The 14,026-nt window shown below is 42.8% G+C and overlaps 1 protein-coding gene across 1 annotated transcript; it reads left to right on the top strand.

The window, feature by feature from the left end:
• Nucleotides 1-7,749: 7,749 nt before the first annotated feature.
• Nucleotides 7,750-8,837, top strand: LOC308519568 (olfactory receptor 7D4-like). Its single transcript, XM_081091596.1, has one exon. The coding sequence runs from the start codon at nucleotides 7,771-7,773 to the stop codon at nucleotides 8,707-8,709; it is 939 nt and encodes a 312-aa protein (XP_080947722.1). The 5' UTR covers nucleotides 7,750-7,770; the 3' UTR covers nucleotides 8,710-8,837.
• The last annotated feature ends 5,189 nt before the right edge of the window (nucleotides 8,838-14,026 follow it).

The following is a 14,026-nucleotide window of genomic DNA, read 5'->3' as shown; positions in this document are numbered from 1 at the left end:
AATTGCTTTTAAAAAACACTCTTAAGTAGAATGTCTGCTATATTATACTCATTTCGTATACTGTACTGGTGTTTTCATTATGGTATAACTTTTAGGGACTTCCTCATTTATAGTATGTCTTCATTGAACTATGAAATATTTGGACATTTAATTGGTGATGTAGGGGCATTTTATAATTTTTGGGGGGTACTTCTTTTTATTGCCCTTTACCCAACTCCATCCTACTGCTAAATGGGATACATTCTGGAGTTTGGATGGTAAATTTTGGGCTATAGGGACAGAAACCACAGACAAATTGGTTTGGTTAAAAAACAGGGTCTGAGTGCGGGGATGGCGGAACAATCGGGGGCTAAGGACACATTTGTAATACCTTAATCAATAAAGGAAAAAAACAATAAAACACACACACACACACCACAGGGTCACCTTCCCTGCAATGGTATCTGCTCAAGTGATTGGACTGCCTATTTCTAGACTTCTTGGTACATGAGAAAAACCACCTCCTTATCAGGCTGAGCACTTACATTCGAGAGTCTTCGGTGTATAGATGGCATTTAAAACCATTAGATGATTTCACTTGAGGATTGCAAGCCCCAGGGAAATTCTAATTTTAGCAGATGGGGTCATGGGAGGAAGTCGCAAATGGATTGAGAAGTAGTGGCCTGTGAAATAGGAAAAGAATTAAAGTTGGTGCCCATGACTGGGATTTGATCATAAATATCATTGGGGACATTTTCAAAAGCTAACTGTGTGGAACAGAGTGTGCAAAGCTCTCACTAAACATCACAGTAAAGATAGCTACTCCTCTCTGACCTTAAAGTCTTTACCCCAATATTCTAGCTTTACATTGAGTAATGGATGTCTATTGTTACTTTAATAAATTTCTGCAAAGTTAATGACATAAAAGAAGAATGCCAGAAGTCAATTCCAGCATGACAGCAGGGCTGAATTTGGAGTGGCTGAGGGCATTTCCCCAAACCTGAAAAGGAAATGTCTGGCAGGATTGCTTGCTGCCAGACAGCTTAGGGCATCTTAATCTACATGTTATTGCCTCCTACTGGCCAAACACCTGAACAGCCGAAGGCAAATTCTTCCACTCTGACAATGCTTCTATATAGGAAACCTGACCCTTTGAAGTGTATATCTCTGCCTCGCCTCAGGACAATTTGTGTTAATAAAAAGCATGGGGTCCTGAGACGAGATCTTAGTTTCTTTAGCTAGGCTCATCTGACCCCCAAATGCCTTTCAAAATTATGCTTCATCTCTGGACTCTTTATTAAATTACACACAACCCCTTCTCCAGATTGAACCCTTCTTAATGCCGGAACAAGAACCCTGGCAGAAGAAAACTTAGTATCTTATAATTTTGGACACCAGAAGTCTCAAAAAGGTCTCACTGAGCTAAAATCAAGATGTCAATAGGACTATGTTTAGGGGCAATTGCTTACTTGCTTTTTCCAGCTCCTTGATCCCTCTTGTCTCATTCATATTTTTATCGTCAAAGCCAGCAACATCAATCAAAGTCCTTCCCATACTGCCATGTCAACCTTCTTCTACTTTTAAGGACCCTTGAAACTGCATTGGGCCTCGCTGCATAACCCAAGACACTCTCCTTGTTTTAAAGTCAGCTGCTGTACAACCTTAATTTCCCTTTGCCTGGTATTGTTTTAAGGGGTCCTGGGATTTGTCTTAATCAGGTATGATAAAGCAAACACACCTGGAAATGACTGCCATGAGGGAAGAAGTTTATCATACGGTTCCATAGAAACAGGAGGCACAGCGGGCCATGCAGTGGGGTCTCCGTAGGGAAGCAGCAGGGCTGGTTTGGAGGCCGTGTGAGCAAGGAAGGGCAGGTGGCCATAGAAGGAATAGGTGAGGCAGGGTAAGCAGGTTTAGGATTCTCTAGTTCAAGTCATTTCAACAGGCTCTTGGGCACAGGGGCTGTCCCTGGATGGTCCCTGACTCTGGGATGATTAATGCAGGTTGATGCTTGGAGTTTGGGAGCCCCGAAAAGGAAGGGGGTTGGGTTATTGGCTCTGGATTGTTTGGTTTGCATGTTCAAGGGGTGTTCTTGGGTGAGTTTTCTGTAACTGTCTCTAAGAGTTGGTTAACCCTCCAATGTCAGCAAGTCACCAATTTATCAAAGCATCAGAATAGAGAAAATTAAAGATGTGGTTAATACACCTTTACAGGCCCCAGAATCAGGCCGTAGATACCCTTTGGAGACTATTGTTCTGTCGACCACACATCATTCAATATTATTTTTTACTAGTTTCATTTCCAACTTTTTTGCTTTAGTTACTTTGATCGTGAACATTTTAACAGGATTTAAAAGTCCAATCTGGAACATCAGCTACAGGTTAAATGATTCTATTACAAAGGCAGTGCTTTTGTTTCTGCTACCCTATTTCTATGCTGCTGTTCTGTGAGTTTTCTCATCTTAAAGATTTATAATTAACAGCATACATACAGAAAATAGTGTGAAAATCCATGTGTGCCAATTATAACAGAATAACAAGCCCCTAGGTACCCACTTTCCAGACCAAGAAATGGAAGGCTGCCTTACCCCAGGCAGTGTGGGAGAGCCTCCCTTGCTAGAGGCTATATCTGACAGGGATGTGGATGTCCTGTGGGGAAGTGCTTGGTGTAATCAAAAACAATGAAGGGAGAGCGCACTCCTGAGATAAAAATTGGCTGCCTCCTCCAGAGGACACAGCAGTGGAGACTGCATGATGGCCTCGCTGTGAACAAAACGTAGTAATGATGGTGGCACGCGTGCTCTCCCACTATTCTCCAGCTTTGCCTGCATCATATAGACTTCACATTGTCCTATTCCACCCAGATGAGTTTTATCTTGCCTCCCTCTGCCTCCAGTAGTGCCATCCATTGAAGGTGCCTTGGGAATTGTCCCTTGGTCTTTTGGTGGCGACTGCAGTCAGTGCAGCTCGGCCCTTTCTTCACTCTCAGACCAAACCTGCCTGTCTCACAGGCCATTCTTCCCACCTTTTCTCTTTCCTTGACTCCTCTGCTACTTCTCACATAAGTGGGTCCCTGGGAAGGGGGACTTTACAAAGGAAATTGCTGCTACTAAGCAGTGTGTCTTTCCACAGGATATAACAGCTGAAAGGCTTCCCTTTAGGAGAAGAGCCTTGAGGCAGGACAGAATTTTGTTCATTAGAGGTGAGGAGAGCAGGCTCAGCTTTTGTATTTGTGTTCAATCATGGAGGACATACTCTTCACGTTGAAGTTGTGCACCAGGTAACTTTGATCCACTGGCACATATCTCCTTTTACCATTACCCATGGATTGAGACCTGTCCCGTCCAGTCAGAACTACACCAATTGTATCCTCATTTGCATCTATACCAACCAATCAAAGCACGATTTGGACCAATCAGAACTGTACAATTTGTAAACTTTCCTGACATAAAATTGGGAACACGGGCAGGAACTTTCTCTATAAAAGACAGCCTCCTCTTTGTTTTGGTGGAGCACAACTTCAGTTACTAAATCAGTGCCTCCTGGGCTACAACTCCTTTGGCTCAAATAAATGCTTTTATTTTTATTACAGTCTGATATTAACTTGGTTTATAATATACAGAAATATGCCTTTGGCACCTAAGAAAGTATTTGATCTTTCTACCTGTATATAAAAAAATAAAGACCAGGTAAAGGTAAAGCCAAATTTTCAGATGACAGTATTCTCAAATGAGAACTTTCTTATGCAGACAAAGTAGAGGCTGCGATCAGTTTCCCCTCTATGTTCAGCAGAACTCCCTCCAGGTCCGTGAGAACTGGTGGCCTGGGGGGTGAGCAGTGTGCCTCACACAGTGGACATTCTTTTCCTTCTGGAGAGAACTCACAAAGGTGACTAAAGGTTTCTGCCGAGGGGAGTACAGAGGATGAAAACACCTCACAGACACATCCTTACCGTACTTCCCAACTCAACTCAGCATGGGAGACTGAGAGACTGGCTGTCTACAAGTGGAGGGGACGGGGGGTAGGGGCAGGCCTCTGGAAGACTGAGACCAAACCTGTTCTTCAATGCCCTCCTGTACCCCAGGGCACCCCCTTTCTGCAGGCCTCACTCAGGATGGGCTCAACCACAGGGGAACCAACATGAATGCTCTCCAAGGGGCTGATTCTACTTCCAATCCTTGATTCCTAGACCCAGGATTTCTATAAACTTGAAGCTACAGCACATGTGAGAGGGCAAGGGCTACGCCCTCCATCTTACCCCAGATCCTCCATATTTGGGCAGCGGCCATTAGCCATGTGCTCGGCAAGGAGCTTCTTCCCGGAAGCCCAAGCCTCTGCTCTTTAAACTAACCAATGACAATCAAGGGAAGTGCGTGCCATAGACACAACTACATCCTGTGTAACAAGACCCCAACTTGCACCTGGCCAATCGGCAGGGCCCACAGTCCTCTCTCCTTCTCTTACTCCAACCCCCCTATAAAACCCTTCCTCCCACAGGGCTAGCTCTCTCTCAGCCGCTTGTCACTGCATCGGCGAGTGTGGTCGGGGAGCCGAGCTAGCTTGAATAAAGACTCTATCTGCTTTTGCATCAGACATGGCGCTCCCTGGTGGTCTTTTGGGGATCTTGAAATCTGGGCTTAACACATGATCATTGTCATTGATTGAGGGTGAATGCTTTATCCTGAATTATGTGGCCAGACTTCCTGTGTATTCTAATACCTGCACTAAATATGATCTTCTGCCTTGAAATTACATATTGATATGGTCCCATATTGTCTATTAAAACTTTTGAACTCTCCCACACTTCATACTTCCTTTAGGCTGTGTTTTACCTCTGTTCTTCCCTTTGCTGACAAATGTATAGGTGATTTATGTTTGGAACCTATATTTCCCCAATACTCACTGTTCCACCCACTTCAGCTGAGTTATTTCTGCCCCTACTCCTGGATGTAGAGGTAATAAATGGGGCTCCCCCCCCCCAATATCATCAAAGGCTTCCATGCCACTAGCAAATGTTAAGGGAAGTTTTTCAGTCCCCATTTTGTTAGTTCTTTCCACAGAACCCAATGTGAAAGGGTTCTTTTGATTGTAATGTATAAAACAAGGTGAAAATTGCCGTTCTCTAAACTATTAACCACTTTTCAGAAAGGACCTCTTTCTCTGCACGACACTGTGAACACCAAGTGACTCTTAAAATCTCTGATTCTTCAAGGCAAGAACATCATAGAAAGTTGGTTTCTGAGGAAATTAAACATTCCTTAGGGGACACCTTGTCACTTTTAAGTTGAACCAAGAAAAGAAAATCCCTCCTGGAGAAAATACCGTCTGTCCCCACTGTTGCCTCAGCAGACACAATACTGGCTGAAATTTTTCCATTCTGCTATCTTTGTGCCTCAATGGAGCTATGTTGTTTGGAGAAAGTAAAGTCAATAGAATAATTTTTTTAATAAGGAGCTTTGAGAATTCACCCCTTGAGATGATAATAACATGTCCCTATGGCCCATCTCCTATAATTACTTGACCCAGCCTATGTGAAAACCCAAATTGACTTTCCTGGGACAGACCTCAGAGAACAGAGAGCTTCAGTGATACCCTTAGAGAGGGTCCTCGTGTCCAAGTGAGGGCTGCTGAGTCAGAAGAAAAAGAGGAGAGAGAGTGAGTATTGGGCTTTACTCAAGAATAATGAAACTAGGAAAGTCTACGAAGGTGAAGTCCCTGTGGCTTTAAGGTACTTTAGTTTCTACTGAAACTAGTCTTTTCCAGCTCTTATTCTGTTTCCTTCTCTCTCTTTTTTGGAATCTAGAGCTTCTCTCCAATAAGAGTTATTTCCCAGAGGATCTCCAACTCTTTCCCATCATTGTAGGCTCTTCTTGGATATTCTGTGTCCAATTATTTATTTATTAACTATTCATGGAGATCTGCTGTGCACGAGGTATTGTTTGTGCTGTTCCTCATGTGACTGGATTTTTCTCTTATAGTCCCTAACTTGTTTTGCAGCAGAGTGGACTTACTCATAGCACTTAATAGTTTTTATTCTCATTGTTTAGTGCCCACAATATTTTCTCTAAATGATGTAGTTGTTTCTGACCTTCAGTCCTCAGACTAATTTATTTTCCTTGTTTTACCTATCTCTTGGAATATTCAGGAGACCGTTGACATTGGAATGGTTGATGTTGGAGATTATTGATTCAGGAGTGGTTGATGCTGGAGGAGACTGCCTTGGTCTGAGTTAAATTCATGAATGTAACTCAAATATTTTAGTGTTTTTCTGTAGAATATATTGTTTGCTGCAGTTTAAGAACAATTATTCTTTACTGGGCTAAGAAATTGTCCTCAGTTTCCTCTCCTTGTGAGAGGCTCTGTCCTGGCTGCTAACACAGGAATGGCTGTTATGTTTTCTCAAATGCATTTTCTATTGCCATTATGGTTATGATTCCTCTTTACTGTGTCAAGTGGTTTATCTTTGGGGGAGGGTACTCTCTGGAGGTGCCATCAGGAATAGTAGTTACACGTTGTGGACTGTTGAGAAGAGTGTTGACAGAATTGTGTTTGAAGTGAAGGGTGAAGTCGTAAGAGCTGTTAAAATTCGTCAGCACTGCTCCCATGTTTTCTGAGACTCTCTCAGTATTGGCATCGCACACCAGCCTGACTGCCATGGTCAGCGCCAGGTGGAACTTACTTTTCCCAATACATGTGGCAGAGGTGACAGGGAATCATGCCCCCAGGGACAGGATAGGATTATCCTACTGTGTTCCATTATAAGGGCTATTCCAAGGTCACTATTCTACAGCTCTACAGATAAGCTACAAGGAAGTGACTAAAGGAGATTATCCTACCCAGTAAAGGTTATGTCCTCCCAGCCCCGCTGCTTGCCTTCCCTGGGACTGCCCTGTGTCGGTGGGTCTCCAGGGGTAAAGGCTTCGGTGCTTTCCCTGGTGGGCAGACCCCTGGGGATGTGGGCCCAGCAAGTCCCAAATTTATTGCCAACAGTCTTAGTCCAAGTTCTTTATAAGTAGTACATGGTATTTCTGTAACACTAGGGGGTTTTACTGATTCATTCCCTTCCTTAGTCCCATTAATTCCTAACTCCAGGGAAATATCCCCACCTGGGGAAACAACCTTTCTTGGGGAGGTGGCCCTGGTTAGAACACATAGTGCTAAGAAGGGGAGCAAACATATTAAGAACAGTATGCCATATACGCCGGGTCCCTTGAAACATATGCTGTGCAGATGTTTCTTCCCTGCAGCGACTGTGTCAAGCAACAAGGATGGACAGGTTTCCAGCAAAATATAAACCTGATGTAAAATCTCTGTCATCAGTGATGCAGCAGCAAAAGTCCCACTGATAATATCAAACGGAGTCCTAAAGTTTTCTGTCGGACTATCAGTGTACATGTATACATTAAAAAATAAATGTATTTTTCATCATCATATACTGTGTTTTTGTCACTCGAATGAATTTTATTATTTCTTCAAGGTTCTTCACATACGTACACCTTAAGAAATATCAAGTAGGTGTAACATGTTCTCAAAAAATTAGAGTTGTCACGCAGAAGAATTTTGAGTCAGAGATTTTGCTGGTTTTGGCACGCACTCACAAAAAGGTTGCCCACCCCTGGGCTAAACGATTACATTTAAAATGAAAATGGCTACCGTTTGTCTGAATGAATCGTAGTCATTAGAAGGATGTCCTCACAAAGGTGGAATCTAAAGATGACCACTAGCTGATGTTCCAGTTGGTAGTTCTCTAAACATTTATTTGGCCTCTTTCTCCAGCAGACACACCAGCTACATGGAAGCAGGAAACTACACAGAAATATCAGAATTTCTGCTCCTGGGTCTCTCAGAGGATCCTGAACTACAGTCCTTCCTCTTTGGTGTGTTACTGTCCATGTACCTGGTCACTATACTTGGGAACCTTCTCATCATCCTGGCTATCAGCTCTGACTCCCACCTGCACACGCCCATGTACTTCTTCCTCTCCAACCTGTCCTCTATTGGCATCTGTTTCACCTCCACCATTATCCCAAAGATGCTGCTGAACATCCAGACACAGAGCAAAGCCATCTCCTATATTGGATGCTTCATTCAGGCGTATTTTTTCATGATTTTTGCTGGGTTGGATGGTTTCCTTCTGACTGTGATGGCCTATGATCGGTATGTGGCCATCTGCCATCCCCTGCACTACCTGGTCATCATGAACCCCTGGCTCTGTGGCTTCCTGGTTCTGTTGTGTTGGTTCATCATTTTCTGGGTCTCCCTCACTCATATTCTACTGATGAGGCTGTTGTCCTTCTGTGTAGGTACTGAAATTCCACATTTCTTCTGTGAACTGACTCAGATTCTCAAGGTGGCCTGCTCTGACACCCTCATCAATGACATTTTCTTGTATGTGACTACTGCCTTACTGGGTGTGTTTCCTTTTACTGGAGTTCTCTTTTCTTATTCTAAGATTGTCTCCTCTTTAATGAGAATGTCCTCTGCAGAGGGAAAATATAAAGCATTTTCCACCTGTGGGTCTCACCTCTCTGTGGTATCCTTGTACTATGGGACAAGCCTGGGGGTCTACCTCAGTTCTGCTGTGACCCATTCTACCCATTACAACTCAGTTGCCTCAGTCATGTACACCATAGTCACCCCCATGCTGAACCCCTTTATCTACAGCCTGAGGAACAAGGATGTGAAGGGGGCCTTGGGTAGGCTCCTTAGGCAAGGAGCCCCTTGTCTGTGATGGGTCACTTGCCTCAGAACTAAGTAAACACTGAAGTCCCCAAAGGCCAATGTCATGGATTTAAATCTGATTCTTTTCCTTTCCTGAAACACATGCTTCACTTCTTCTATTCTCAAAGCTCCGATGACTTTCTTTTTCTTTTCTTTTTAAATTTAATTTTCAATTACAGTTTACATCAGTATTATTTTGTATTAGTTTCAGGTATACAGCATAGCAGTTAGGCAATTATATACTTTACAAAGTGTTTTCCCCCAATATTTCTAGTACGCACCTGGCACCACATATATTTATTGCAATGTTATTGACTATATTCCCTATGCTGTACTTTATATCCCATGAGTACTTTGTAACTATTAATTTGTATTCTTACTCCCTTCACCTTTTTCACCCAGTCCCCCAACTCCCTCTCTCCTGACAAACACTAGTCTGTTCTCTGAGTCTGTTTCTATTTTGTTGATTTGTTTATTTTGTTTTTGTTTCCTTCAGTAACTCTTTTTGTCTTTTTTTCTCTATTTGCAGCCCATTGAGTTTTTATCTTTCTTACAGCCATTCCTGAGATTTCTAACATTAGATTTAAAGCCCTTATATGAAGTGCTGACATGGTCCCCTCCCCCAAATTATCCTCTCAAATGTTGATATTCTTCACCTTAGTTTGGTTGTGTGTTTATTTTTCTCTGGAAGAAATGGAACAAAAATCACACACTAATCATAAAAATTGCTTACCATATCAAGACTCCGCTTGTTGCTTTACATCTGTGATTTTCAACTGCAAAAATTTTTAAAACTTGCAGTACCTGACTATTTAGTCAGACGCACTGACCTCTTTTCCTTTAGGTTGTCAAATTTAAAAAATGACAACACCTGATTGGCGTGCTCAGTGGTTGAGCACTGACCTATGAACCAGGAGGTCACAGTTCAATTCCCAGTCAGGGCACATGCCCAGGTTGTGGGCTCAATCCCCGGTGGGGGTGTGTAGGAGGCAGCCAATCAATGATTATTTCGCATCATTAGTGTTTCTCTCTCTCTCTCTCTCTCTCTCTCTCTCTCTCTCTCTCTCTCTGAAATAAAAGGATATATTAAAAAAGATGACAACAGCCAAAACCAACAATGCTGTCCTGTGTGAATGAATAGAAATTATACCTGTTTTTTTTTTTTTGACAGAACAGCAAGAAATACATTTTTGGTGTGCCACAGAATTTTAGTAATTTATGTGCCATAAGATGAAAAAGGTTGAAAATCACTGCTTTACATGTATAATTTTATGTGGTTATGACAACATTTCTTTGAGCTATTTTACCTCATTTACTCCATTTTTCAGAGAAAGAGGTTGAGATTGAGAGGGACTCTAACCTGACACTGAACCCACAGTCCTGAGCTAGCACAACTTTCCTGTAACAGTGCTGAGATTTTCAACTTCAAGAATAGGAAGCTAGATTTGAAAGCCAGTTTGTTCAGGTGATTCATTTTAATATATTGCATAGATAACTCTTAGATGTTGCTCCACTCTTTGCCTTTTTTCTTCCTTCCTTTTTCCCCCCTTTCTTCCTTTCTTCTTCACTCTCTTTTACTGTATCTTTATTTCACATCATTGTAGTTTTAAGATACCCCAAGATCCTAAAACATGTAATAATGAATACACTAGAATAAGACTTGAGTCAAGTGGTTTATCTTTGGGGGAGGGTGCTCTCTGGAGGTGCCATCAGGAATAGCAGTTACACGTTGTGGACTGTTGAGAAGAGTGTTGACAGAATTGTGTTCGCAGTGAAGGGTGAAGTCGTAAGAGCTGTTAAAATTCGTCAGCACTGCTCCCATGTTTTCTGAGACCCTCTCAGTATTGGCATCGCACACCAGCCTGACTGCCATGGTCAGCGCCAGGTGGAACTTACTTTTCCCAATACATGGTGGCAGAGGTGACAGGGAATCATGCCCCCAGGGACAGCTCTTGATGGAGAGACGTGGGGTGTAACATTATCCTTCACACCTTAGCTGAGATAATTCTGAAGTTTGAATCTTGTGCCACTTTCCAGAATTTCCTTTCAGGATGAAAACTCAGCTTACTCGCTGTGGGAAATGACACACGGTAAATTTTATTGGCTGTATTTTCTACCCTGTATCACATCTCCTCTGCCTAACTCATGTTCCGTGTTCCTTGCTTCTTCCAATAAAGTTGCTTGTGCATGAATCCTTGGCTCAGCTGTGCACTGGCACAACGGCACATAGGGGCTCAAACACTGCGAGGATTTCCTTTCAGATGATCAGCTTTATTTTCTTAGACTGGGGAACCGCTGCTCTCACTACTGGTAGCTTCACTACTTAATAGAAACTAGATTTATTTAAGCTCCTATGTGTAAAAAAAAAAAATTCTGATCAGCACAGGCATGTCTTCTTTCCACGTTGGGCAATCTGTGATGAGGAGTCAATGTTACTGGCAGCCGCTTCAGAATCACATTTTTATTCAACTTGTCTAACCTATTTTTACTGATTATTTACTATCTGTCAGTCATTACTTTAGGCTCAACTGCCACAGGATCAAGAGAATCAGGGGTATGGGAAGGAGCAGGCTGTCATATTAAAACCAGTGGTCTTTATAAACCTCATTGAGAAAGTTACTTTTGTGAAGATGGTGGATGATTTAAGTGAGTGCACATCTGGAGAAACAGCGCCCCAGGCAGAGGGTGAGGTTAATACCAAGACCCTGAGGTGGGAGTTTGTCTGAGGCAATGTGGCTGCAGCAGAGCCATGGGGGTGCATAGCAGCTAAGAGGAAGACAGGCATCTGAGTGACTGAGGACTCACTGCAGGGGTTTATTTATTTTTTGTTAATCCTCGCCTGAGAATATTTTTTCCTTGATTTTTAGAGAGTGGAAGGGAGAGAGGGAGGCAGTGAGGGAGGGAGAGGAAAAAGAGAGAAAATCATTGATGTGAGGGAGATACATCAATTGGTTGCCTCCTGCACACACCCTACTGGGGCCAGGATTGCACCTGCAACCCTGGTACCTGCGTTTGTCTCAGAATTGAACCCAAGACCCTTCGGTGTGCGGACCAACAGTGTGGTTTGGGCAGACACATGGCATGATCTAACCTAGGATTTTAAAAATAATTATGGCTGCTGGGTTGAGCATGGATTGTAGGGTGTGAGGCAGCCTACTTGGAGCTGACTTATGCTATCCTGGTGTGATGTAGGTAGCTAGGGCCAAGGTGGGGATAATAGTGTAAGGGTTGGGAAGCAGTCAGTTAGGCTACATTTTAAAGGTAGAAGCAGGAGGATGTGGATGTGAGAGAAAGAGAGAAACCAAGAATGTCTCTAGGGTTGGAGACCTGAACAACTGAAGAATGCAATTGCATCCATTGAGACAGAGAGGGCTATGAGTGGAGCAAATTTGGAAGGAAAGGAAACATTAGAAGTTCAGGTTTTGAAATGTTCAAATTGAGACATTCCAAATTGAGAAATATAAGGTTCCACTTACATTAGATAACTACAGCAGTCAAATTCATTAGACACAGAAGTTAACATAGATTACCAGGAGATGGGAGGAAGGAGAATGGGGAGTTAGTATTTAATAGGTACCAAGTTTTGTTTGGGGAAGATGAAAAATATCTGGAGATGGATGGTCATGATGGTTGCACAACAATGTAAATGTACTTAAAGCATGGAACCATACACTTAAAAATAGTTAAAATGGTAAATTTTAGGTTATGTATATTGTACCACGGTGAAAAGTATGGAGATGTTTGTTTGAAATTTCAGTAGAGTCTGCAGTTTGTGGTCTGTACTGAAGGTAAAAATTGAAAGGTTATAGACATATTTAGCTTTGAGGCCTGGAAGATGGCTGAGATCCTCAAAGGAACAAGTGTGAATATGCAAGACCATGGGCAGGACACGGGGGCACCCTGGGAGAGAGACTGGGCAGGAGAGCCCAGTGACTCAGCAGGAAGGTTGCTCTGAAATCTAAGTGGAGTTTATCAGTGAAGATGCTAGCAAATCTTTTCAGGAAGAAAAGGTGTGAACTCTTTACGAGGTATGTGTCCTTCCACACAGAGCCAGAGTCGTGCACTGCAAACATAGAGACCATTTGGTCAGAGGAACCTTAGGTTTTGTTGAACATGTTTTACTCCCAATGCCATGGAAGTCTGGCAGAGCTCCAGGTGTTAAAAAAAGCTTCCATGAACATTTTATAAGGCAACCTTTAGATTATTTCCCTAGTCTCTTCCAGTGACTACCACCTTTCCATAACTAGGAAGGAAACAGACACATAGGTGACAGCCCAGGTGATCTTTGCCGGAGACCAATTCCAGCATGTCATAATTTTAAGAGTTTCATCAAAAGGTTGATGAGACTTGGGGACTCAACAGGGTTGAGTCACACATGTAGTCACCTGTTGGGAATGGCTAAAGGCATTTCCCCAAACCTGAATAGGAAACTGATTGTGGCTGCCAGACAGTTAAAGGGCATCTTAATCTACATGTTATTGCCTCCTACTGGCCAAGAACTTGAACAGCCGTAGGCTAATTCCCCCATTCTGACAATGCTTCTGTACCCTTTGAAACCTTACCCTTTGAAGTGTATTATCTCCACCTTGCCTTAGGACAAATTGTGTTAATAAAAGCAAGGGTTCTAGACAAGGAGGCACTCTTCAGTTCCTTTAGCTGAAGGTCCTCTGACCCCCAATGCCTTTCAAAATTGTATCTCGTCTCTGGACTCTTTATTAGTCTCTGGATTCCTATGTCATCTACGCGCAGCCCCTTTTCCAGATTTCTGAACCCTTCTTGATGCTGGAACATGAACCCTGGCATAGATCTTGTCTTTGCTTCTTATATACTCTCATATGGAATGATTTATGCAAACCCCAGAAGTTCTGGATTTATTACTTAAGTCTAGTTATCTAAAATTTAGCTATCAGTGGGGCTGCTTCATAGTGAGTGATATTTGGGTAAAAAAATCAGTGTCCTTGAAAAACACAGGTTTGAAGTATGGGTGTCCATTTATATATAATACCTGTACTGTTTTCAGTTTTTGGTTAGGAGTCTGTGGATGTGAAGAGCTGACTGTATGCACTGATCTATATCATTTTATATAGGGAACTTGAGCATCCACAGATTTTTGACTGCACAGAGGGTTGGTGCCTGAAAGGGCAAGGGCTACGCCCTCCATCTTACCCTAGCAGCCATGTGCTCGGCCAGGCTTCTTCCCAGAAGCCCAAGCCTCTGCTAGCCACGCCCAGGATTTCTTTAAACTAACCAATGACAATCAAGGGACGTGCGCGCCATAGATATAACCACATCCTGTGTAACAAGACCCGACTTGCACCTGGCCAATC

This window comes from Myotis nattereri, assembly GCF_964212035.1.
Source record: "Myotis nattereri genome assembly, chromosome: 5".
Lineage (NCBI taxonomy): Eukaryota > Metazoa > Chordata > Mammalia > Chiroptera > Vespertilionidae > Myotis > Myotis nattereri.
Note: the sequence above shows the minus strand (reverse complement) of the source record. Positions and strands in the feature narration are given on the sequence as shown.

What these genes read in the sequence shown, in the direction of transcription:
- LOC308519568 (XM_081091596.1), top strand. Translation starts at nt 7,771, where the DNA reads ATGGAAGCAGGAAACTACACAGAAATATCAGAATTTCTGCTCCTGGGT.